At 34.8% G+C, this 23232-nt stretch overlaps 1 protein-coding gene across 1 annotated transcript; it reads right to left on the bottom strand.

The window, feature by feature from the left end:
* Positions 1-2468: 2468 nt before the first annotated feature.
* On the bottom strand, positions 2469-19787 carry KLRF1 (killer cell lectin like receptor F1). Its single transcript, XM_054443687.1, has 6 exons — positions 19703-19787; positions 14943-15041; positions 13932-14081; positions 5542-5681; positions 5053-5165; positions 2469-3056 (listed from the first exon to the last, which is right to left on the bottom strand). Exons 1-6 carry the CDS (start codon positions 19785-19787, stop codon positions 2948-2950), a joined length of 696 nt encoding a protein of 231 aa, XP_054299662.1. The 3' UTR covers positions 2469-2947.
* Positions 19788-23232: the final 3445 nt, after the last annotated feature.

Here is a 23232-nt window from a genome sequence, read left to right as displayed (position 1 = left end):
GTGCTGTATTCAGGAGACCTATTGAATGTGCAAAGACACACAAAAGCTCAAAATAAAGTGATGGAGGAATATTTCCCAAGCAAATGGAAAGCAAAAAATAAATAAATAAATAAATAAATAATGAAATAAAATAAAAAAAAGCAGGGGTTGCAAACCTAGTCTCTGATGAAACAGACTTTAAACCAACAAAGACAGAAAGAGACAAAGAAGGGCATTACATAATGATAAAGGGATCAATTCAACAAGAAGAGCTAACTATCCTAAATATATATGCACCCAATACAGGAGCACCCAGATTCATAAAGCAAGTCCTTAGAGACCTAGAAAGAGACTTAGACTCCCACACAATAATAGTGGGAGACTTTACACCCCACTGTCAATATTAGAAAGATCAACAAGACAGAAAATTAACAAGAATATCCAGGACTTGAACTAAGCTCTAGACCAAGCAAACCTAACAGACATCTACAGAACTCTCCACCCCAAATCAACAGAATATACATTCTTCTCAGCTCCACATGGCACTTATTCTAAAACTGACAACATAATTGGAAGTAAAACACTCCTCAACCAATGCAAAAGAACTGAAATCATAACAAACAGTCACTCAGACCACAGTGCAATCAAATTAGAACTCAGGAACAAAAAACCCACTCAAAACTGCACAACTACATGGAAACTGACCAAACTGCTCCTGAATGACTACTGGGTACATAACAAAATGAAGGCAGAAATAAAGATGTTCTTTGAAACCAATGAGAACAAAGATACAATATACCAGAATGTCTGGGACACATTTAAAGCAGTGTGTAGAGGGAAATTTACAGCACTAAATGCCCACAAGAGAAAGCAGGAAAGATCTAAAATTGACACCCTAACATCACAATTAAAAGAACTAGAGAAGCGAGAGCAAACAAATTCAAAAGCTAGCAGAAGACAAGAAATAACTAAGATTAGAACAGAACTGAAGGAGATGGAGACACGAAAAACCCTTCAAAAAATCAATGAATCCAGCAGCTGGTTTTTGAAAAGATCAACAAAATAGACTGCTAACAAGACTAATAAAGAAGAAAAGAGAGAAGAATCAAATAGATGCAATAAAAAATGATAAAGGGGATACCACCACTGATCCCACAGTAATACAAACTATGATCAGAGAATGCTATAAACACCTCTATGCAAATAAACTAGAAAATCTAGAAGAAATGGATATATTCCTAGACACATACACCCTCCCAAGACTAAACTAGGAAGAAGTCGAATCCCTGAATAGACCAATAACAGGTTCTGAAATTGAGGCAGTAATTAATAGCCTAACAACCGAAAAAAGCCCAGGACCAGATGGATTCACAGCTGAATTCTACCAGAGGTACAAAGAGGAGCTGGTACTATTCCTTCTGAAACTATTCCAAACAATACAAAAAGAGGGAATCCCCCCTAACTCATTTTATGAGGCCAGCATCATCCTGATACCAAGACCTGGCAGAGACACAACAAAAAAGGAAATTTCAGGCCAATATCCCTGAAGAACATCGAAGTGAAAATCTTCAATAAAATACTGTCAAACAGAATCCAGCAGCACATCAAAAAGCTTATCCATCACAATCAAGACAGCTCCATCCCTGGGATGCAAGGTTGGTTCAACATATGCAAGTCAATAAATGTAATCCATCACATAAACAGAACTAATGACCAAAAACCACATGATTATCTCAATAGATGCAGAGAAGGCCCTCAACAAAATTCAACACCACTTCATGCTAAAAACTCTCAATAAATTAGGCATTGATGGAACGTATCTCAAAATAATAAGAGCTGTGTATGACAAACCCACAGCCAATATCATACTGAATGGCCAGAAACTGGAAGCATTCCGTTTGAAAACTGGCACAAGACAAGGATGCCTTCTCTCACCACTCCTATTCAACTAAGTATTGGAAGTTCTGGCCAGGGCAATCAGGCAAGAGAAAGCAATAAAGGATATTCAAATAGTAAGACAGTAAGTCAAATTGTCCCTGTTTGCAGATGACATGATGGTATATTTAGAAAACACTATCATCTCAGCCCAAAATCTCCTTAAGCTGATAAGCAACTTCAGCAAAGTCTCAGGGTAAAAAATCAGGGTGCAAAAATCACAAGCATTCCTATACACCAATAACAGACAAACAGAGAGCCAAATCATGAGTGAACTCCCATTCACAATTGCTACAAAGAGAATAAAATACCTAGGAATCCAACTCACAAGGGATGTGAAGGACCTCTTCAAGGAGAATTACAAACCACTGCTCAAGGAAATAAGTATATTCTTTTTCTGCATCTAATATCTTCTTATAAGTTTGAAAGCTTCTAAATTTGGAAAGAAAAGTGCAACATATAAAAACTGTACAAAATATAAAATAACACATTTAACACTTTCACCTAGAAATTCTAATTTTAGGGCTTCTATCATAGAAATAAAGGTGCTACTATTTAAGAAAACATTCAGGGTGTTTATTGTAGCTGAGTGAAGAGTAGCAAAAGCCTGGAAACAAAGTTAATTCTCTTTGACAAAAGGGTAAAAAATGTATAAACCCACATTATAATTCAACCATTAGAAATATAAGAAATTTTGTTTAGGACATTATTAAGAATTTAAAAGGCAAGATACAGAAAAACAGGGATAATTTGATCACATTTGGCATAAAATAAGCAATGAATAAAAATCCTGGATATGATCACATGAAGTCACATTGGTTTATACTATCATGTAAAAATTTTGAAGGGTACATTTTAGTTTGTTAACAGGGATTACTCTGAGGCTAGACCAGTGTCGATGATGGAGGGAGAAGAGAGAAGAGATTTTGGCATTTAATTGCACTTTAAAATCTTACACCTGGAGATTAATATTAGAAACTAATAGGCCAAAAATAGTGATCATTGATTATTTCACTGTGAATTTTGTCAAACTCTAATATTGACAAATCCATTTGAAAACACTGCTGCAGGTTTCAGAGTAAATTTTGCTTTCCTTAATGACAGCACAGCTGTTTTCTTTAGCTGGTCCCTTTATGAAGAATCTAGGGAAGAGAGAATAAATACTTTGTTAATCATTGCTGCTGAAGACATCCATTTGTGTCTTCTGCTAATATCATCTTTTAAATAAAAAAGTAATTCAAAATTTCAAAGCATTTTTACATATTTGAATTCACTAATGATTACAATAACTGTAACTTAGCCTTGTTAGCTGTGGTTGGTCAAGAGTTGCCAGAGAGTCTGCAACTAACAGAGGTAAGAATAAATTTCCCTCCACATTCCCATTCTAGTATTCCTTCTCTTGCCCCATGTAGTTCAGTTAGATTAAAAATAAAATTAACTCCATTTGGACACCTCACTTAACAACCTCTCTTGCCTTCTTATATCTAATTGTATAAGAATGATAATAATACTTCATGATATTGTTTAGCAGTTATATGAATTGATGTTTGTAAAGAACTCAATACACAAAGTGACCTGTGCATGACCTAAATAATAAATTTCATATTTATTGCATTATTTACTTATAATGTAACATATTAAAAAATTAACACATTTATATATAAAATAACGTAGTGTTAGTGATATATTCTGATAAATTTGTTTGACCTGTGGAAAAAGTTCAAGAAAGAATCTTGGAAAAGGTGCACGTGATTTTCAAAGCTTCCAAATTGATAAGGGCAAGTAAGTACTGAATTTTCATATTAGAAAATACACTTTGTCCAAGTTTAGATTCAAATTTTGTATTAAACATATTATGGACAAAAATCTCCAAGCATGATCTAGAGTTAAAACTCAACCCTAAAGGGTAGTGATGAATGGATTTGGAATGAAGACATAACCAACTTCGGCAACTTCATGACGTTCAGTGACACAACTCTGCTCTCAGATGACACACATCCATGATTTTATACTGCATTCCAAATAATGTTTTTTATTCACTTTTTATATTGATTTAGTGCAGTCAGATAGAAAATATGTAATATTTAAAGATTAATAGAAATAAGGGGAAAATAATACAGTAACACCATTAAGTTGGTTACTATAATGTACTATTTTTCTATCACTACTATGACAAATTATCACAAACTTAGTGGCCTAAAACAAGGCTAATTTATTATCTTACACTTATGAGTATCAGAAGCCCAAGACTGCCCTACAGTGCTAAGATAAAAACGTCTGCAGAGTCACCTTCTGGATGTACTAGGGAGGAATCCGAGGCCACCTGCCTGCCTTGGCTCACAGACATGATTTCACATCATATGAGTCTCTGTGTTCCACTTCATATCTCCCAATATGGCTCTCATTCTGCTTCCTCCCTCTTCTAAGGATTTAATTGGGATTTTCTTGTGATTTAATTGGGACCACCCAGATAATCCAGCATAATATCCCTATCTCAAGATTCCTCATTTAATCATACCTGTAAAGGCTCTTTTGCCATATAAAATAACACATTCACAGCATTTTGGAATTAGAATGTGGACATCTTTGGGGACCATTATCTTGCCTACTAACATAGGAATAGGATTTTGAATTTACCTGTTTTACTGTTTATATTTTTAATTAAATATTTTATTATAAAATAATGCACACAAAAATGTTGACAGAACTTTTAAAATCAATAGTTCCACGCATTTGTTCAGAGACTTTTGGATAATCTTGTTCTATGTTGTATATATCATTTGTATTTTGACACTATGATAATCACGTAACACAAAAAATGCACGTTGGTTTTATTTTATTACTGAAGACGGCTAAAGAAAACATTGAGACCTTTAAAAATAGGAGACTGCATTGATTCAATCTACTTTTCTATGTAAAGTGTGAGAAATTTTAAAATCATAAACCACCATTTTCAAATCCTTTTTCTTTAAAAATCAAATCAAAATATCCATCATTACTCCTGTAAATACTAAATTAATTTTCATTCTTTTGAATTCTGTAGTACCAGTAACTATTTCAGAGTTGAATTTGGTGAACCTGGAGGAGACATATTCTACAATAAACAATAAATCAGATTGCCTTTTAAGAAAGACTTACATCTTTGAATCTACTGGAGAACCATCCACCCAAGTCCATGTCATTTTCAAGGAGGTAAAGTTAAGCCCAATCCACACGTAGTTTGATTGTCTTACATTTTTTTCTATAAAAGCCTAAAATGTGGACAATGAGGGACTAAATGAAGAAAATATTTTAGCAATTCAGACACACTGAATATTTGAAATGTTATTGCAAAAACGCACTCTGCATGGGGATTCTTAAGGTAATCAATTCATATCTTACTTATATACACACATTATATCATATATATGTTACACACACACACACACACAATTGCAAGTTGAATATATGAATTTGGGCCAGACCTAGCATGAGAAGTGAGGCACTCGCTTGGAATACAAAATTTAAGAGGGTGCCCAAAACTCCATAATCAAGGTAAATGATGATTTAATGCAAAGATGGAAAGATATTTGAGGAAAGCCATTTTTTACTGCAAAGATGCCATAACTCTGATACTAGACCAATTACCATTTCAAGTTGGTCATGTATGATTAGTAGATGAGATTTTCTTTCCAAACAGTACACATAACTGTCACTCCAACTTTTCATCTCATTAGAGAACCAATAACACTTCCCTTGGTATTTGAGCCATTCTGACTGGCATAGTACTACAGAGAAATGTAGAAAACAAAATGAAATTAAATTACATATGCATCTCTGAAAATTGGCCATTAGAACAATTCTTATATGTTGTATAAATAAGAGTTGAGCTACAATAAAATCACTCATAGCAAATTGTCTGGACACAAAAGATGGCCAAAACACAAATGATGGTCCTTGGGAATTAAGACAATTAATTTAATGAGATGAAGCAAAACCTAGACATAATGGGATTCTTGATGCAAGATCTATTATATTGACTAAAATAGCATGAACAAAATAAAATAGCTATTTGAGAGATTAGATAAAATATAATTTGTATCACTTAGAATTTATCCACACAAAGGTTTTTTTTAACTTTTAAGTTCAGGGGTGTACATAGGTTTGTTACATAGGTAAATTTGTGTCATGGGGGTTTGGTGTACAGATTATTTCAACATCCAAGTAGCACCCAGTACCCATTAGTTATTTGTTCTGATCCTCTCCCTTCTCCCACCCTCCACCCTCAAGTAGGCCCCAGTGTGTGTTTTTTCCCTATATGTGTCCATGTGTTCTCATCATTTAGCTCCCACTTATAAGTGAGAACATGCAATGTTTGGCTTTCTGTTCCTGCATTAGTTTGCTAAGGATAATAGCCTCCAGCTCCATCCATGTTGCTGCAAAGAACATGATCTCATTCATTTTTATGGCTTCATAGTATTCCACGGTGTATATGTACCACATTTTCTTTATCCAGTCTACTATTGATGTCCATTTAGGTTGATTCCATGTTTTTCTATAGTGAATAGTGCTGCAATGAACATACACATGCATGTCTTTATAATACAATGATTTACATTCCTTTGTGTATATACCCAGTAATGGGATTGCGGGATTGAAGGGTATTTCTGTCTTTAGGTCTTTGAGGAATTGCCACACAGTCTCCCATAATGGCTGAACAAATTTACGCTTCCACCACCAGTGTATAAGCATTCCTTTTTCTCCACATCCTCACTAGCATGTTATTTTTTGACTTTTTAATAATAGCCATTCTGACTGGCGTGAGTTAGTACCTCATCGTGGTTAACATCACTGATCATTACAGGAAATGCAAGTAAAAACCACACCACATTTTAAAATCACTCTCCTTGTAGTTTTGTATGTGTATCCCCTTCTCCCTCTTAATATTAATTAATAATTAAATGATTAAATTATGTCAAGAATAACAATTTATTTTCAACTTCTTTATTTTCAACCTCTTAATAACTGCAATATTATGAAGTTCTTTGATTTTCCTAACTTAATATAAGGTAAATTAAGTTAAATGGAAAATATTGAGATTTTTGGCATAGTATTGAGAAAAAGTGAGATATATATATAAAAATATACGTAAAGGCCAATATAACTATTTTAACTTATGGCCCATTACAATCTGTCTCTTTTAATTTATTTTTTATCATGATTATTCTTCTTCATGTAACATAAAATTCACCATTTTAGCCATTTTAAAGTGCAAGTGCAGTGGCTTTTAATACACCCACAATGTTGTACAGCTATCACTACTATCTCATTCTAGAGCATTTTCATTACATATAAACACTAAGTAGTCACTATTCATCTTCTACTCCCCCAGCCATGGCAACCACTAGCTGGCTTTATGTCACTATGGATTTAACTATGATGGACCTTTCATATAAATGGAATCATACAATATGTGGCCTGTTGTATCTGGCTTTTTCATTCATTCAGCACAATGTTTTCAAGGTTCATAAAAGCTGTAGCATGTATCAGTACTACATTCTATTTTACGGTTGTAAGAATATTTCATAACATGTATGTAGTGCATTTTGTTTACCTCTTTGTCAGCTGATGGACATCTGAGCTGCTTCCATTCTTTGGCTACTATGAATATTGTTATTATGAACATTCATGTACAAATTTTTGTAAGGACATATGTCCTCCATTTGATTAAATATATACCTAAAAGTTGAATGTTGGGTCATGTGATAATTTGAGGAACTGTCAAACTCTTTTCCACAGTACTATAAAATTTTACATTTCTACCAGCAATACGTGAGCAATTTCTCCACATCCTCACCAACACTTGCTCTTTTTGTGTGATTATAGCCATCCTGGAGGGTGTGCAGTGGCTTTCCACCCTGGTTTTGATTTCACATTTCCCTGATGAATAATCATATTAAACATCTTTTCAAGTGCTTATTGGCCTTTTGTATAGTGTTTTTTGGAGAAATGTCTATTCATGTCCTTTGCTCATTTTTAAATTGGGTTGTGTTTTTGAGTTATAAGTGTTCTTTCTATGTTCTGAATATAATACTCCTATCTGATATCTTTCTCTTTTGGTGTGTTGTCTTTTCCATTTGACATGTTATAAGGACATGAATTTTGGGAATTCAGAGGTAAAACTTTGTGAACGGAATGTTTGCATACCCCAAAATTCATATGCTGAAATCCTGCCTCCCAATATGATGGTATTAGGAGGTGGGCATTTGGGAGCTAAGAACAGGTGATCAGAATGGGACTAGTAATCCTAAGAGTCCTGAGATAACTTGAGTCATTCTGCTATCTGCCATGAGAGATTACAATGGGAAGCTGGCAGTCTGCAACAGAAAAGAGGGCCCTTACCAGAACCCAACCAAGCTGGCACCATGATCTCAGACTTCCAGTCTTTAGAACTGTGAGGAATAAATATCTGTTGTTTATAAGCAACCTAGTTTATGGTAATTTGCTGCGGCACCCCAAACTGAGTAAGGCACATCCACATGGCCTCATCTAAATCTAATTACTTTCTAAAGACCCCGTCTCCAAATTCCATCACATCGGGGATTAAAGTTTTAATATATAAATTAGGGGAAAGGCACAATTCAGTTCATAGCAGCAACCAAGTAAATGTGAAGGCAAATTGTGATTGATTCTCCTGAAAAACTTTTACTAAATAAAACATGTTAGCTAAGTCTGTACCCAAACCATTTACCCATGTTTTGAAGGTCATTCATTAAAGCAATTATCCAATAGAGGTGCTCTAATAAAAGGAATAATTTTTCTTAACTTCCTTTTATCTATAGTTAGCCTTCACTCTCTAGTAGTGGCTTTAAACATAGGCCACACCAGGAAGTTAAAAGGCAACATGGTAAAGAACAGAATTCCTTTGACAAAGTCAGATATAACAGACCACAACCCTGCACTTCTTTGCCTTGCTTGGTATCTTGGAGTATTTACCACTCACACTGGTGGGGAAGATTAACTGTTTTCCATTACTTGGTGCCTGCCAATAGTGTAAAAGCTTTCCATGAGATCACGTGCTGACTGAGAAGGTTCATTTCAAGGATGAGCAAAGGAATAGTCTTGGGGGACAACCAGGATGAAAGCATCTTTTAGCAAAATGGGGCCAATTTTAATATTTGAGCAGGGAATTGCTTCTTTAATTTAGCCTTCCTCAAAGCTATTCACCCCCCCAGCAAAATCACTTTAACTTATGAGTGCTTCCTGGAATAAGAGGAATTTGGGCATTCATGTCTAAGAGTCAGTCAGAGCCAGTCAAAGTTGTTTATTTTTTGAAGACTCAACCTCAATTAATATGGTAAAAGAGTGAATGTCTACTAGAAGAGGCCTGCTTTCATGCCCACCATATCCCTATGAGGGAGCAGGATCCTGCCATTCATGGATACAGAGGGAGGTGCAGAAGGAAAGATTGCCTCCAGAAGCTAAGGAGTAGACTGGCACTGTTGCCATCTAACCCTAGTAAGTATTGTAATTGTTTCACCAATTTACCAGAGATTATCCAACCTGGGACCCACTTGTCTTTTGGAGTCCAATACAAACTCTTGTTCTCAGGGCTCACCCTGAAGCAGGGGCCTGGCTGTAGGTGGTTTGTTTGGCCTAGCAAAGAGGTGGCCTTGCTATCAGTAGTAATTTTGATTCAAGTCAGGTGAGGTGTTATTTGTAGAATTAGCAGACAACATGTAACTGAGTTTGTTTTTCATGAGTTTCTATGAAATCCAGAGCATCTATGAACTCTTGAATTGTTTTAGCAGTAGATATCACTGCCAGTAAAGAAGACTTAGATATCTGCCATGAGGCTACCAAAGGGTGTTTGTAAAAATTAAGTTGAATGTGTTAGCTTTTGTCACATGAGGCAAGGTATAACAGTTGGAACAAATAATAGGACTGACTGAAAAGCTTGAGAGGAAAAGCTGGGGAATGAGCTGTTTCAGGAATAAGGACTTTGAAAAGCTCCCACATAATCCTGAAAATCTGGAAGGCCAGGCACAAGCCCTGGGCTGGGTGTATGCTCAGAAATTACCTGAAAAGGTCCTAAGATCTCACCTTTGGCTGACCTTTAAGCTCTGCACACACAAACATTGTGCATATCTGTATTTACAGATATACATATAACTATAAATATTTATAGATATAGAGATACATATAAATATATATGTATCTATATTTATAGATATACACACACAATGGACTATTATTCACCCATAAAAAGGAACAAAATGTGGATGAACTTTAAAAACATTATGTTAAGTGAAAGAAGCCCAAGGCCAAATATTGTGTGATTCTATTCCATGAAAATCCAGAATAGGTAAATTCATATAGACTGAAAGAAGATTTGTAGTTGTCAGAGGCTAAGGGGAGAGAGAATGGAGAGTGATTTGCTTATTGGGTATGTAAGGGATTTATTTTTGGGAAAAGTTTTTCAACTAGATAAACGTGGTAGTTGCACAATGTTTGAAGGTTCTAAACATCATGAAATTGTTTACTTTTAAAGGTTCAACTTTTTGAATTGTATCTCAGCTAAAAAAAGGAATAGGAAATAAATATATTGTAGCTCAATATACAGTATTTATACCTACTTTAATTAATGTTTAATGACATGTATATGATTCCCTGTTTACCTACCAAAGCCGCCTTAACTTTTCTAAGGTGTCATTGCAATGATGCCCAACACAATGACAGACATTACAGATAGGGAGACAATAAAATATGAGGTAAAGCTACAATATCTATTGGTTTGGGACATATACCTGTAAAACAGACAGATAAGCCAAATGAAGAGAGTGTCAATAAGTAGAACATAAAATACATAAAATTTTCACGTATGACAAAGGAGGCAATACGGACTAGTCGATTAGAAAAAAATCCTTTTATAATAATTATACATTTATCTGGAAAGTCATAATATATCATCTCATACAATAAAATAAATGTCAGAATTATCAGTTAAGTATTAAAAAGTTAAACTTAAAAGTAAAGAATAGAACTTCATCAGGGTGGAAGTACTGGCGGGTGCCCTGCCAGCAAAGATCACCTATCCACTCTAAGAGGGAGTTAAGACTGGCGGTTTGTGGATAGTGCCAAGAGATATCAGCTGTGATGGCTTGGAGAAACAGTGTAAACCAGCAGTGTAAACAAGAGTAGGGCATTTATAAGTAGTTGAGAACAGTGAATAGGAGTATGATTAGACAGAAGATAGTAGGGATGACTAGTTTTTAGGGCTCAGTCCAAGTAGTGAGGGTGACTTTGTAAAGCCCTGTTGCGAAAAGTAGGGTAAGGACAAACAGACCTAACAGAATGAAGGGATCATTCCCATTCTTATGTCACTCTCTACCGCTCCCCAGCTATCTCCACCACACTATCAATCTTACACATTCTCTCCTAGCCGTTTCTAATCTCTCCTTAGTGAACAACTGCTGGCTTTGCATTTCCCTTTCTTCCAGCACCTACACAGCTGTCCCCACCTTACATGTAGACTGGGCAACATCTCCTGTCTCCCTACACCTCTGAACTTCCTTTAACAGCCCTCACCTTTACCCTCCTGATGAACTCATTTACTTTCTAGACAGGTCCAGCTAGACCTCCCCAGACATTTCACATCAGCAAGCTGCTGCCCTCCTCCACACTTACTTAAAAAACATTTTTCCTTATATCAACTCTACTCCCCCCATATTTAGACCTCTCACAACACAAACTATTATTCTTGTGGCCGCTCCTTTATGTATCTCTTGGCGAAGACCCATTGGAATTCCCCTAGGTAACTTTCACCTTCTTGATGTTCCTTTACTCTTCATCTCCAAAGCCCAACTACACACACATCACTGAAACAATTGGAGCCTTCCAGCTCCATATTACAGACAAGCCCTCTATCAATACTGGCAAACTTAAAAACATTAGCAGTAATTATTGCTTAGGAAGACACTTACCCTGTATTTCACTCCATCCTCGGCTACCTTCCCCTTGCTCATTAGACTCTCCTCCCAGGCCCTCTTCTTGTTTACTTATACCCAGCCCCAAAAATAACAGTGAAAGGTTGTTCATAGACACTCAACATTTTCTCATATACCATGAAAATCGAACCTCCCCCTCTACGCAGTTACCCCATCAGTCCCCATTACAACCTCTGATGGCTGCCACCCTAGCTGGATCCCTAGGAGTCTGGGTACAAGACACCCCTTTCAGCACTCCTTCTCATCTTTTTACTTTGCATCTCCAGTTTTGCCTTGCACAAGGTCTCTTCTTCCTCTGTGGATCCTCTACCTACATGTGTCTACCTGCTAATTGGACAGGCACATGCACACTAGTTTTCCTTACTCCCAAAATTCAATTTGCAAATGGGACCGAAGAGCTCCCTGTTCCCCTCATGACACCGACACAACAAAAAAAGTGTTATTCCACTCATTCCCTTGCTGGTTGGTTTAGGACTTTCTGCCTCCACTATTGCTCTCGGTACTGGAATAGCAGGCATTTCGACCTCTGTCGCGACCTTCCATAGCCTCTCTAATGTCTTCTCTGCTAGCATCACAGACATATCACAAACTTTATCAGTACTCCAGGCCCAAGTTGACTCTTTAGCTGCAGTTATCCTCCAAAACCACCGAGGCCTTGACTTACTCGCTGCTGAAAAAGGAGGACTCTGTATATTCTTAAATGAGGACTGTTGTTTTTACCTAAATCAATCTGGCCTGGTGTATGACAGCATAAAAAAACTCAAGGATAGGGTCCAAAAACTTGCCAGTCAAGCAAGTAATTATGCTGAACGCCCTTGGACACTCTCTAATTGGATGTACTGGGTCCTCCCAATTCTTAGTCCTTTAATACCTATTTTTCTCCTTCTTTTATTCGGACCTCGTATCTGCTGTTTAGTTTCTCAATTCATCCAAAACCGTATCCAGGCCATCACCAATCATTCTATACAACAAATGCTCCTTCCAACAACCCCACAATATCAACCCTAACCATAAAATCCTCCTTCAACTTGACTTCTGCCACTCTAGGTTCCCACGCCACACCTAATCCAGCTCGAAGAAGCCCTGAGAAACATCGCCCATTATCTCTCCATGCTACCCCCCCACCCCCAAATTTATTTTTTGCTGCCCCAACACTTCAATACTATTTTATGTTATTTTTCTTGTTACTATAAGAAGGCAGGAATGTCAGGCCTCTGAGCCCAAGCTAAGCCATCGCATCCCCTGTGACCTGAACGTATACGCCCAGATGTCCTGAAGTAACTGAAGAATCACAAAAGAAGTGAAAATGGCCTGTTCCTGCCTTAACTGATGACATTACCTTGTGAAATTCCTTCTCCTGGCTCATAGTGGCTCAAAAAGCTCCCCCACTGAGCACCTTGTGACCTCCACTCCTGCCCACCAGAGAACTACCCACTTTGACTGTAATTTTCCTTTACCTACCCAAATCCTATAAAACGGCCCCATCCCTATCTCCCCTTCGCTGACTCTCTTTTCAGACTCAGCCCATCTGCACCCAGGTGAAATAAACAGCCTTGCTGCTCAAAAAAAAAAAAAAAAAAAAGTTAAACATTTAAAAATAGAAGGTAATGTTTTCAAAATTCTGTATGACTGGAATTTCTAAGCTTAAAAATATAAGCTTAAAATCATAATGAATAATTTTTAAAATATTAACTTTTATCCAGTCTGTATTTCAGAAAAAGAAGAATAAATAAGTGACAAACAAGAATGGCTATTTACATACTGCTTTTTAATAACAACTAACTTTCCATATTTATATGTATCAACTGGATTTTAAATTCCTAGAGGGCAAAGCCTATTTCTGGTGTTGTTTTACAATTTTCTCTCACTGCAACAAGTTTAAAGATATCTAAATAGAGTTTTGAATGAAAAGTAGACTTATACCAAACCTTTACTTGTTAGTTTAATCTATTGCATACCTGTTCAAAAATACTTCACATTTAGAGAGTCCAAAAGATTAAAACTAGGATAAGCCAAAGCCTTGAGACATACCTGTCTGGTCTGCAGATCTGGAAACACAAAGGTCCTTATTACTTATATTTCTTCTTGTGCCATTATTCACTTTTAGGTCTCCAATATCCTCATACTCAGTGGTATTTGAATAACTTCCTTTTTGGCATTTTAGCAATACTCCCTGAGAAACTTGAATACAGGACTATTTTAAGGTTAGGTAAATATCTTCTCTATAGAATGTCTCAGAGACACATTCAACGGAATGATTCTGATGATTGGAACAAGAAATAATTGAAGCAGTCACTAGGATCTTTTTTAAATTTTCATGTCTACTGATGGAAAGAATTCAAAATATTATACAATCAATTCATTTATACAACACATATTTGGTGAGAATCTATTCTATGCCAGGCATTCCTACGAACTGGTAATACAATAGTAAATAAAGCCAAGTTTCTGCTCTGGGAAGTATATAGGCTCTTTTCATCCTTTCTCAATGTTTTGCTGCAGCCTCCAATACTGTATTTAGCACATTGTACCATAATTACTTAATACGTGCTTCTCCCACTAGAATATCACATTCCTCACCCTGACTATTCTTTTCTTAAAAATGTTGGGGAATTTGTAATATTTGGAGTATTGTAGTTGCTCAGTGAATATTTGTTGGACAAAAGGAAAAGCAAACTAAATGCAACCTTAGATAAAATGTATTAAAATATTTAAGCAAAACAGTAAAATTTTATCTATTAAAGTATCTAAGAAACACAGAAAATGGTTTCAAATACCACACATACACACACACACACACTCTACACATACACTCCTTTCTCTGTATTAGACTGTATGCCACTTGAGGACAAGATACTTACCTGATTTGACTGCATATTAAATATAGCACTGTGGAGTGTACTAATAGAGCTTTACATGCAGTAGCTTCTAATTCAATCTTAATTAATGTAGTGAAGAATGAATGAATAATTATAAAAAGATTTATAAGAGACAAGTAAACATCTTTCATATTTTTATTTAATTAAGATCTTCTAAACTTACCCAACAGGATCAAGGAGATCAAAGTCAAAGCGAGAATACCATTCACGGTTCCAGATATTCCCAGTAAGATTTTATACCGGTGCAACATCACTGAATAATCTGAGACATTAATCACATGAATTAGTTTAGAAAAGTATGTTTCCAGGAAGTAATATAATAGCAATTGTAATAATAGGATTGTATAAAATACTAGTTTTGGGTTTCAAAAGATATTAGGCAATCAAAATCATGAAGGCTAAGTAAATAGAAAAATATATACATTTATTTAATAATGATAACACTCCGGATGGTCAGAAGCTATGATACGTGTCATATCAAATCCTAAGAAATTGTTAATATTTAACATTATTAACTTGTAGAAAGAATTTTACTCTATACACTGAATAATTTTCCAACCATTACAGAGACACATGCACTCATGCACATGCATATGCATTTGCAGATAATACATGTGTATCCACATAAACACTTTCTAATTAATCATTAATATAACATTTACAAGTCCTTTGAGCCTTTTTTATTTACTAAGGATGAATCAGAACTAAATATGGCTTTAGGTATCCTGCTATTTTAATCAAAAAAAACCTAAAATCTTTTGTAAGTCATGAATAATATTACTTCTTCTTATTACATGCTAAACTTTTAAGAACTGTTTTATTTTTCATAAACTTACACTGTCAGGTTTAAGATAAGAGTGCTTGTTCAATGACTATTATTCAAGAAACTGCTACCATTGGACGGACAGCAGAGAGTCTCATCCAGAGGATTTAGGTCTGCTGGGCACTGACTTATGAAATTACATGAATAATTATGTTATACTGAATAAGTGAATATCTATACTTTGTGAAACATTTTGTCCTTATCAAAGATAATTTATGTAAATCTATCATAATAATTGATAAGAATCCTCTATTGTAACCAAAATTATTCTTATTGTTCAGTCAATAAATTGAATTACTAATGCTGAAATTTATATTCTAAATACTCTTTAAACCTGAGAAAATAGAGAAACTACATTTGACGCTGTCAAGCCCTGTCAAGAAAGCACATGATGAACCCTATAGAATGATATTTTAGATAAACAGTTTGCAGGTTTTCTCTTATCATAACATTGTCAAAGATATTAAAATAATTTTATCAGAATTCATTTAATGAATACTCCACATTTCTGAGATTATTTTTGAATTTTTGATATATTAATATTGATAATAAATTCCAAGAAATCAAGCATGTGTCTTAAAAAAGTCATATATTTATTTTAAAACTTAAAAAATAATTATCAGAAAACATTAGGAAAAAAAAGTTGTGGAAGGCAGTTGAAATTCAGCTCAGACTCAGTTATTTCTCCTAAGCACTACAGGTTGCAGTGAGCTGAGATCGTGCCACTGCACTCCAGCCTGGGTGACAGAGTGAGACTCCATCTCAAAAAAAAATTATAAAATAAAAATAAAAGTAAAAAAAAATTTTAAAAGATGCTGAATAATGGAGAAAGTAACACTTGCATTATCCTGTGTTTTCTCCTATAAGGAAATGGTTTAATTTAACTTATAATGGTTAAAACGCAAGGCTTTTAACCACCCAAAACCAGAAATAATAAAATAAAAAACCAAAATCAGTCTTATGAATGTCTATATAAAAATGGCAAATACATTATCAGCAACCAAAATATATTATAACCATGATTGGTTTATTCTAGGAATATAAAGATCATTCAATAGTAGAAAATCCATATTAATATTACATTAATTAAGTTAGGGAAAAAATCTATCATCTCAATAGATGTAAAAAATGAAATTGATAAAATCTTATATCTTTATGTTAAAAAACAGAAATTAATAGATACTTGTTCAACATAATAGTTTTATGTCTAATGAAGCTAGCATCTTATTCAATTGAGAAAACTGAAAGAAGCTTTTCTGCTTAAGTCCAGAAAAAGAAAGATAGCTCAAATCTCCACTACTTTTTAATACAAAGAGGTAATATATAATTCAATGAAGAAAAAATATTCCAATTACAGGTAGAAATATTAGAAAAAGAAGGTAAAACTATTTGAAGGTAATGTGAGTACAGATTTGGTAAAATAAAAGAATCAATTGAAAAAATACCGTAATTCCAGAAACAAAAAATAGTAGCTGCATTTATAAAAGTAACATACTAAAATCAGTGCCCTGTGTAATCCAGTAACCACTGTGAAAACATAGATGAAAGAAATTCATTACTCACAGATAGTTAACAAAAAAAAACAAACAAAAAGAAAACTAGACAGAAACTCGACAAGTGTCCCAACCCAATACAAACAAAACAAAACTGAAAACTGAATAACATTAATTTGATCATGTTCCTGGATAAGAAAACTGTGTGTCAAAAATATAAATTCTCCCTAAGCTTAATGACAGACTAGGAAGTAATTTAGACGTAAAAGCTACATCGGGTTGTTTTATTTTTTGTTGTTTGTGGTGAGTGAGCCTGAATAATTTTTTATAAAGTTATTTGAAAGAACAAAAGAGTGAGAATAGCTAAGTAAACACAGAAAATATAGAAATACAAAATGGTAAATTTTATGCAAGGTGGATTTCTCTGAAAGTAATTTTTTAAACTTTTTAAATTTTTATTTATTTATTTGAGACAGGGTCTCGCTCTGTTGCTCAGGTTGGAGTGCAGTGGCACCATTATAGCTCATTGTAACCTTGAGCTCCTGGGCTCAGAGATCCTCCCGCCTGAGCACCCTGTGTAGCTAGGACTACAGGCATGTGCCACCATGACTGACTAATTTTTTTATCTCTATAGTTTGTAGAGATGGGGGTCTTGATTTGTTGCCCAGGCAGGACTTGAACTCCTGGCCTCAAGCGATCATCCTGCCTCGGCCTTCCAAATTGCTGGGATTAATGGCATGAGCCACCACAGTTGGCCCCTCATTATGTAAGTTTGACTGAAAATATGTAAATGTTTTATGCTACTATAAAATAAGTTAAACAAAATGAAAAAAATCCATAAAAAATGAAGAAAAGCAATCTAACTAGGTACTGTTAGTGTCTTCACTATAGAGAGAGGAATTACTTAAAGTGATTTTAAAACATTTAACTGTGCGTGCTCAATGGAATATATCTTAAGGATTTTTTAAAACTGCAAAACATTTTGATCTGTTTTAAGTAACTATATTATTATAATATTATTTCTATAGTGATTCTGAAACTACTACATAGGTATAGTGGGATAGAGCAGTTATGTAATTTCTTACTATCACTAGCAACAAAGGTTTTTCAATATATGAGAAAAGATTTACAAATATGTCATCACAAAATTAAGTTAAATGAATGAACATCATAACCCCAAGGCTCACATTGTCAATCTAATTCACATAAAATATGTCTTACCTCAAGCTTTAATAAATATTAGCTAAAGGTACAAGACATAAATATTAGTATGTGTCACTTAAATATCTGGGAGCTGAAAATCTGCACATTTTTGCTTCAGAGACACATTTATGAACAGAGTGTGGAAAAAAGTCTGCAGAGAAGTCATTACATGTTGTAGTCTTTCAGGTTTAATATCTCTAGTTTCCAAAAATGAAATAAAAATTAAGTATAGGAAGTAAAGACTTGAAAATATGGGAATCTAAAAATTCACATGAAAGAGGCAATAAATTTCTTATACATAGCACGTATGTAACTCTAAGATGAATCAGTGATGGATGATACTTGCGGAAGGACTCAAGAGATAAGTAAAATTTTCATGTGTGAAGTTATTAAAAGAGAAATATTTAGAAAGCAACAGAACAGAACAGACAGTCTCTATAACTGTGATTATTTGTGTCTTTAATTTCTGCTTATCTCTTTTGCCAAATCACATTAAGGTGGCATGATGGAATTGCACTATGTATGGAGGGTATGCTTGAAGTAGCAAATTAAAATGTTGATTGCTGGTGAATAAACTTTATTTTGAGTCAACTTGATGAAAAGCATATTTTAAAGTTTTTGAGAAGTTGAATTAAAAATTAGTATTAAAGGCTGGGCGCGGTGGCTCATGCCTGTAATCCCAACACTTTGGAAGACTAAGGTGGGTGGATCACCTGAGGTCAGGAGTTCAAGACCAGCCTGGTCAACATGGTAAAACCCCATCTCTACTAAAAATACAAAAAATTAGCCGGGTGTGGTGGCGGGCACCTATAATCTCAGCTACTCAGGAGGCTGGAGCAGGAGAATCGCTTGAACCTGGGAGGCAGAGGTTGCAGTGAGCCGAGATTGTGCCATTGCACTCCACCCTGGGCAACAATAGTGAAATTCCATCTCAAAAAAAAAAAAAAAGCATTAAAACACTATATTCTATGAATGATAAGGAGGTGAATGGCACCAAATATTCACTAATTTGAAATTATTAATTTTAATTGAGTGTGCATATTTCCTCAGAGAATGGCCTTAAGAAATTATATCAGACAAAATATTACAAGTAAGTGTTAGTTCCACATTGATAAATGGGAGAGAGAGAGAGAGAGTATCTCACAGTAAATTTGTAAGATTAAATGAAGGAACATAGATAAAACATTCTGTGTAGTGCCTGCAACTGGTGTTTCTTAAATGGTAAGAGAGGTTGTTATTTTTAAATCATTATTAATATTGAAAGAGAGGGAAGGAGAGAGAGATACAGAGACAGAGAAAGAAAAGCACCCAAATACTGAAACAGTCCAATAACACAATGGAACAGGATATGGGAAACTACCATGTTAATTCACACCAATTGAAAAACGAAATTAAATTCCATACCTTTAAATGTAAGTTGAGATGTTTGGGCAGAACTCCTTTTCTTTGACTGTACATTCAATGTCATGTATCTTTCTTCATCTTGCATCTTCAATGTGAGTGAATGTGTGTGTATACAGGTATGTTTTGTTTTATTAAGTATAACATGAAATGAGGAAAGAATAATAAATCTGCTGCTAATCAGAGATGCTCCTCAAATTGTCCTTTCACAGTACATACGAGGGTTCACAGTTTCACTTATTTGTGAAAACCTCAGAGGAAATGTTTTCTTTTTAAAAGTTGCTTTCCCATGACATAGATAACACATAATTTCTCAACTGTCCACCACATATTGAATTGAATATTCTTTTGAGTGCTTTACAAATTTCTCTTAATTTACCCTTAAAGTCAAGGGAACGGAAATTATGCCCTTTTTTGAGGTGAGGTAAATAATATATAGCTGCCTTTTGTTATAGCCTAAATATTTATATCATTTGAATTAGCCTCCATAACATAGTGATATTTAATTTAATAATTTGCAATTGCCAAACAATTAAGTTCTTTATCCTAAAACAACATTGTTTATAAATCTTGCTAATAATTTAACAATATAATTTGATTTTTTTTAACTTTTAGGTTCAGGGCTACATGTGTAGGTTTGTTATATAGGTAAAATCATGTCACAGGGGTTTATTGTACATATTATTTCATCACCGAGGTATTCAGACTAGTATACATAATTATGTTTTTCTGATACTGCCCCTCCTCTCACCCTCCACCCTCAAGTAGGCCCCAGTGTCTGTCATTCTCCTCTATGTGTACATGTGTTCTCATGATTTAGATTCCAATTATTAGTGAGAACATGTGGTATTTGGTTTTCTGTTCCTCCATTAGTTTGTTAAGGATAATGGCCTCTAGCTTCATCTATGTTCCTGCAATGGACATCATCTCATTCTTTTTTTATAGCTGCATAGTATTCCATGGTGTATGTGTATCACATTTTCTTTATCCAGTCTGCCATTGATGGACATTTAGGTTGATTGCATGTCTTTGCTATTGTGAACAGTGCTGCCATGAACAGATGCATGCATGTGTCTTTATGATAGAAAGATTTATATTCCTTTGGGTATATACCAGTAATGGGATTGCTGGGTCAAATGGTATTTCTGGTTTTAGGTCTTTGAGGAATCACCATGCTATCTTTCATAATGGTTGAACTAATTTACACTCCCATCAACAGTGTGTAAGTGATCCCTTTTCTCCACTACCTCATCAGCATCTGTTATTTTTTGACTTTTTAATAATAGCCATTCTGACTGGTATGAGATGGTATCTTATTGTGGTTGTAATTTGCATTTCCCTAATGATTAGTGCCTATTGGAGGATGGAGGGTGGGAAGGGGGAAAGGATCAGGAAAAATAACTAATGGGTACTAGGGTTAATACCTGAGTGAAGAAATAATCTTTACAGCAAACCCCCATTACACAAGTTTACCTATGTAACAAACCTGCACATGTACTCCCGAATTTAAAATAAAATTTTAAAAACACAATATACCCTTTTAAATAAGAAAAACTATTAATTCAAGGAGAAAATATTTGACAAATTATCAGAAATCTATTTGTTGCTTAATGACAAAAGTAAAAGAATAATACATTTTTGTGTTATTTTTGTTTATTTTTACTTGCTAAATTTTGTTCTTTAATTTATAATTACAATTTCTTTGGCCGTTATTTGACAATCCAAATGGATAAGAAGTAAATTAAGACTGATAAATAAAACAAGAGAAGTGTCTGTTCATGTCCTTAGTCCACTTTTTAATGGGGTTGTTTGTTTTTTGCTTGTTAATTGGTTTAAGTTTCTTACAGATGCTGGATATTAGACCTTTGTCAAATGCATAGTCTGCAAAAATTTTCTCCCATTCTGTAGATTATCTGTTTACTCTGTTGATAGTTTCTCTTGCTGTGCAGAAGCTCTTACAGTTAATTAGTTTTTTGTTTGTTTTGTTTTGTTTCACTTTTGTTGCAATTGCTTTTGGCATCTTTGTCATGAAATATTTGCCCATTCCTGTGTCCAGGACGATAATTCCTAGGTTATCTTCCAGGGTTTTTTATATTTTGGGGTTTTAAACATAAGTATTTTATCCATCTTGAGTTGAGCTTTGTATATGGTATAAGGAAGGGATCCACTTTCAATCTTCAGCATGTGGCTAGCCAGTTATCTCAGCACCATTTATTAAAAAGGGAATCCTTTTCCCATGGGTTGTTTTTGTCAGCTTTGCTGAAGATCAGATGGGTGTAGTTGTGCAGCACTATTTCTGGGCTTTCTGTCCAGTGGTCTACGTGTCTGCATTGGACCATTCTCTTCCAATGGTCTATGTGTCTGCATTTTTTTTTTACCAGTACCTTGTTATTTTGGATATTGTAGTACTGTAGTATAATTTGAAGTTGGGTCATGTGATGCCTCCAGTGTTGTTCTTTTTGCTTAGGAGTGCCTTGGTTATTTGGGCTAATTTTTCTGTTCCAGATGAATTTTAAAATAGTTTTCTTTTAGTTCTATGAAGAATGTCATTGGTAGTATGATAGGAATAGTATTAAATCTGTAAATTGCTTTGGGCAATATGACCATTTTAATGATATTTATTATTCTGATCCATGAGCATGGAACGTTTTTCATTTGTTTGTGTGATTTCTGATTTCTTTAAGCAATGTTTTGTAATTATCTTTGTAGAGATCTTTCACCTCCCTGGTTGACTGTATTCCTATGTATCTTATTGTTTTTGTGGCTATCATAAATGGAATTGCATTCCTGATTTGGCTGTCAGCTTGGGTGTTGTGTATAGGTGTACAGGAATGTTGGTGATTTTTCTATGTTGATTTTGTATCCTGAAACTTCGCTGATGTTGTTTATCAGTTGAAGGAGCTTTTTGGCCAAGAGTATGGGGTTTTCTAGGTATAGAATCATGTTGTCTGAAAACAGGAATAGTTTTACTTCCTCTCTTCCTATTTGGATGTGCTTCTTTTCTTTCTCTTACCTGATTGCTCTGGCAAGGATTTCCAATACTATGTTGAATAGGAATGTTGAGAGTGGGCATTCGTGTCTTGTGCTATTTTTCAAGGGGAATGCTTCCAGCTTTTGCCTGTTCAGGATAATGTTGGCTGTGAGTTTATTATAGCTTGCTCTTATTATTTTGAGATGTTTCTGCAATACATAGTTTATTGAGTGATTTTAACATGAAAGGGTGTTGTTTTATTGAAAGCTTTTACTGTTTCTATTGAGATAATTGTGTGATATTTGTGTTTAGTTCTGTTTATGAAATAAGTCATATTTATTGATTTGTGTATGTTGAACCAACCTTGCATCCCAGAGATAATGTCCACTTGATCATGGTGAATTAGCTCTTTGAGTGGTGCTGGATTCAGTTTGTCAGTATTTTGTTGAGAATTTTTGCATCTATGTTTTTCAAGGATGCCAGCCTCGAGTTTTCTTTTTTTGTTGTGCTTCTGCCAGTTTTGGTATCAGGATGATGTTGGCCTCATAGAATGAGTTAGGGA

The sequence above is a fragment of the Pongo pygmaeus genome, chromosome 10, assembly GCF_028885625.2.
Source record: "Pongo pygmaeus isolate AG05252 chromosome 10, NHGRI_mPonPyg2-v2.0_pri, whole genome shotgun sequence".
NCBI lineage: Eukaryota > Metazoa > Chordata > Mammalia > Primates > Hominidae > Pongo > Pongo pygmaeus.
Note: the sequence above shows the minus strand (reverse complement) of the source record. Positions and strands in the feature narration are given on the sequence as shown.

Bases quoted from the DNA above. Each gene is read 5' to 3' on its own strand.
- KLRF1 (XM_054443687.1), bottom strand. From the start codon at position 19,787: ATGCAAGATGAAGAAAGATACATGACATTGAATGTACAGTCAAAGAAA. The intron at 14,082-14,942 runs GTAAGTTTAGAA...CCTGTATTCAAG, and splicing joins GATCTCCTTGATCCTGTTGG to TTTCTCAGGGAGTATTGCTA. The intron at 3,057-5,052 runs GTAAGTCTTTCT...TCTCTTCCCTAG, and splicing joins TCTCCAGTAGATTCAAAGAT to ATTCTTCATAAAGGGACCAG.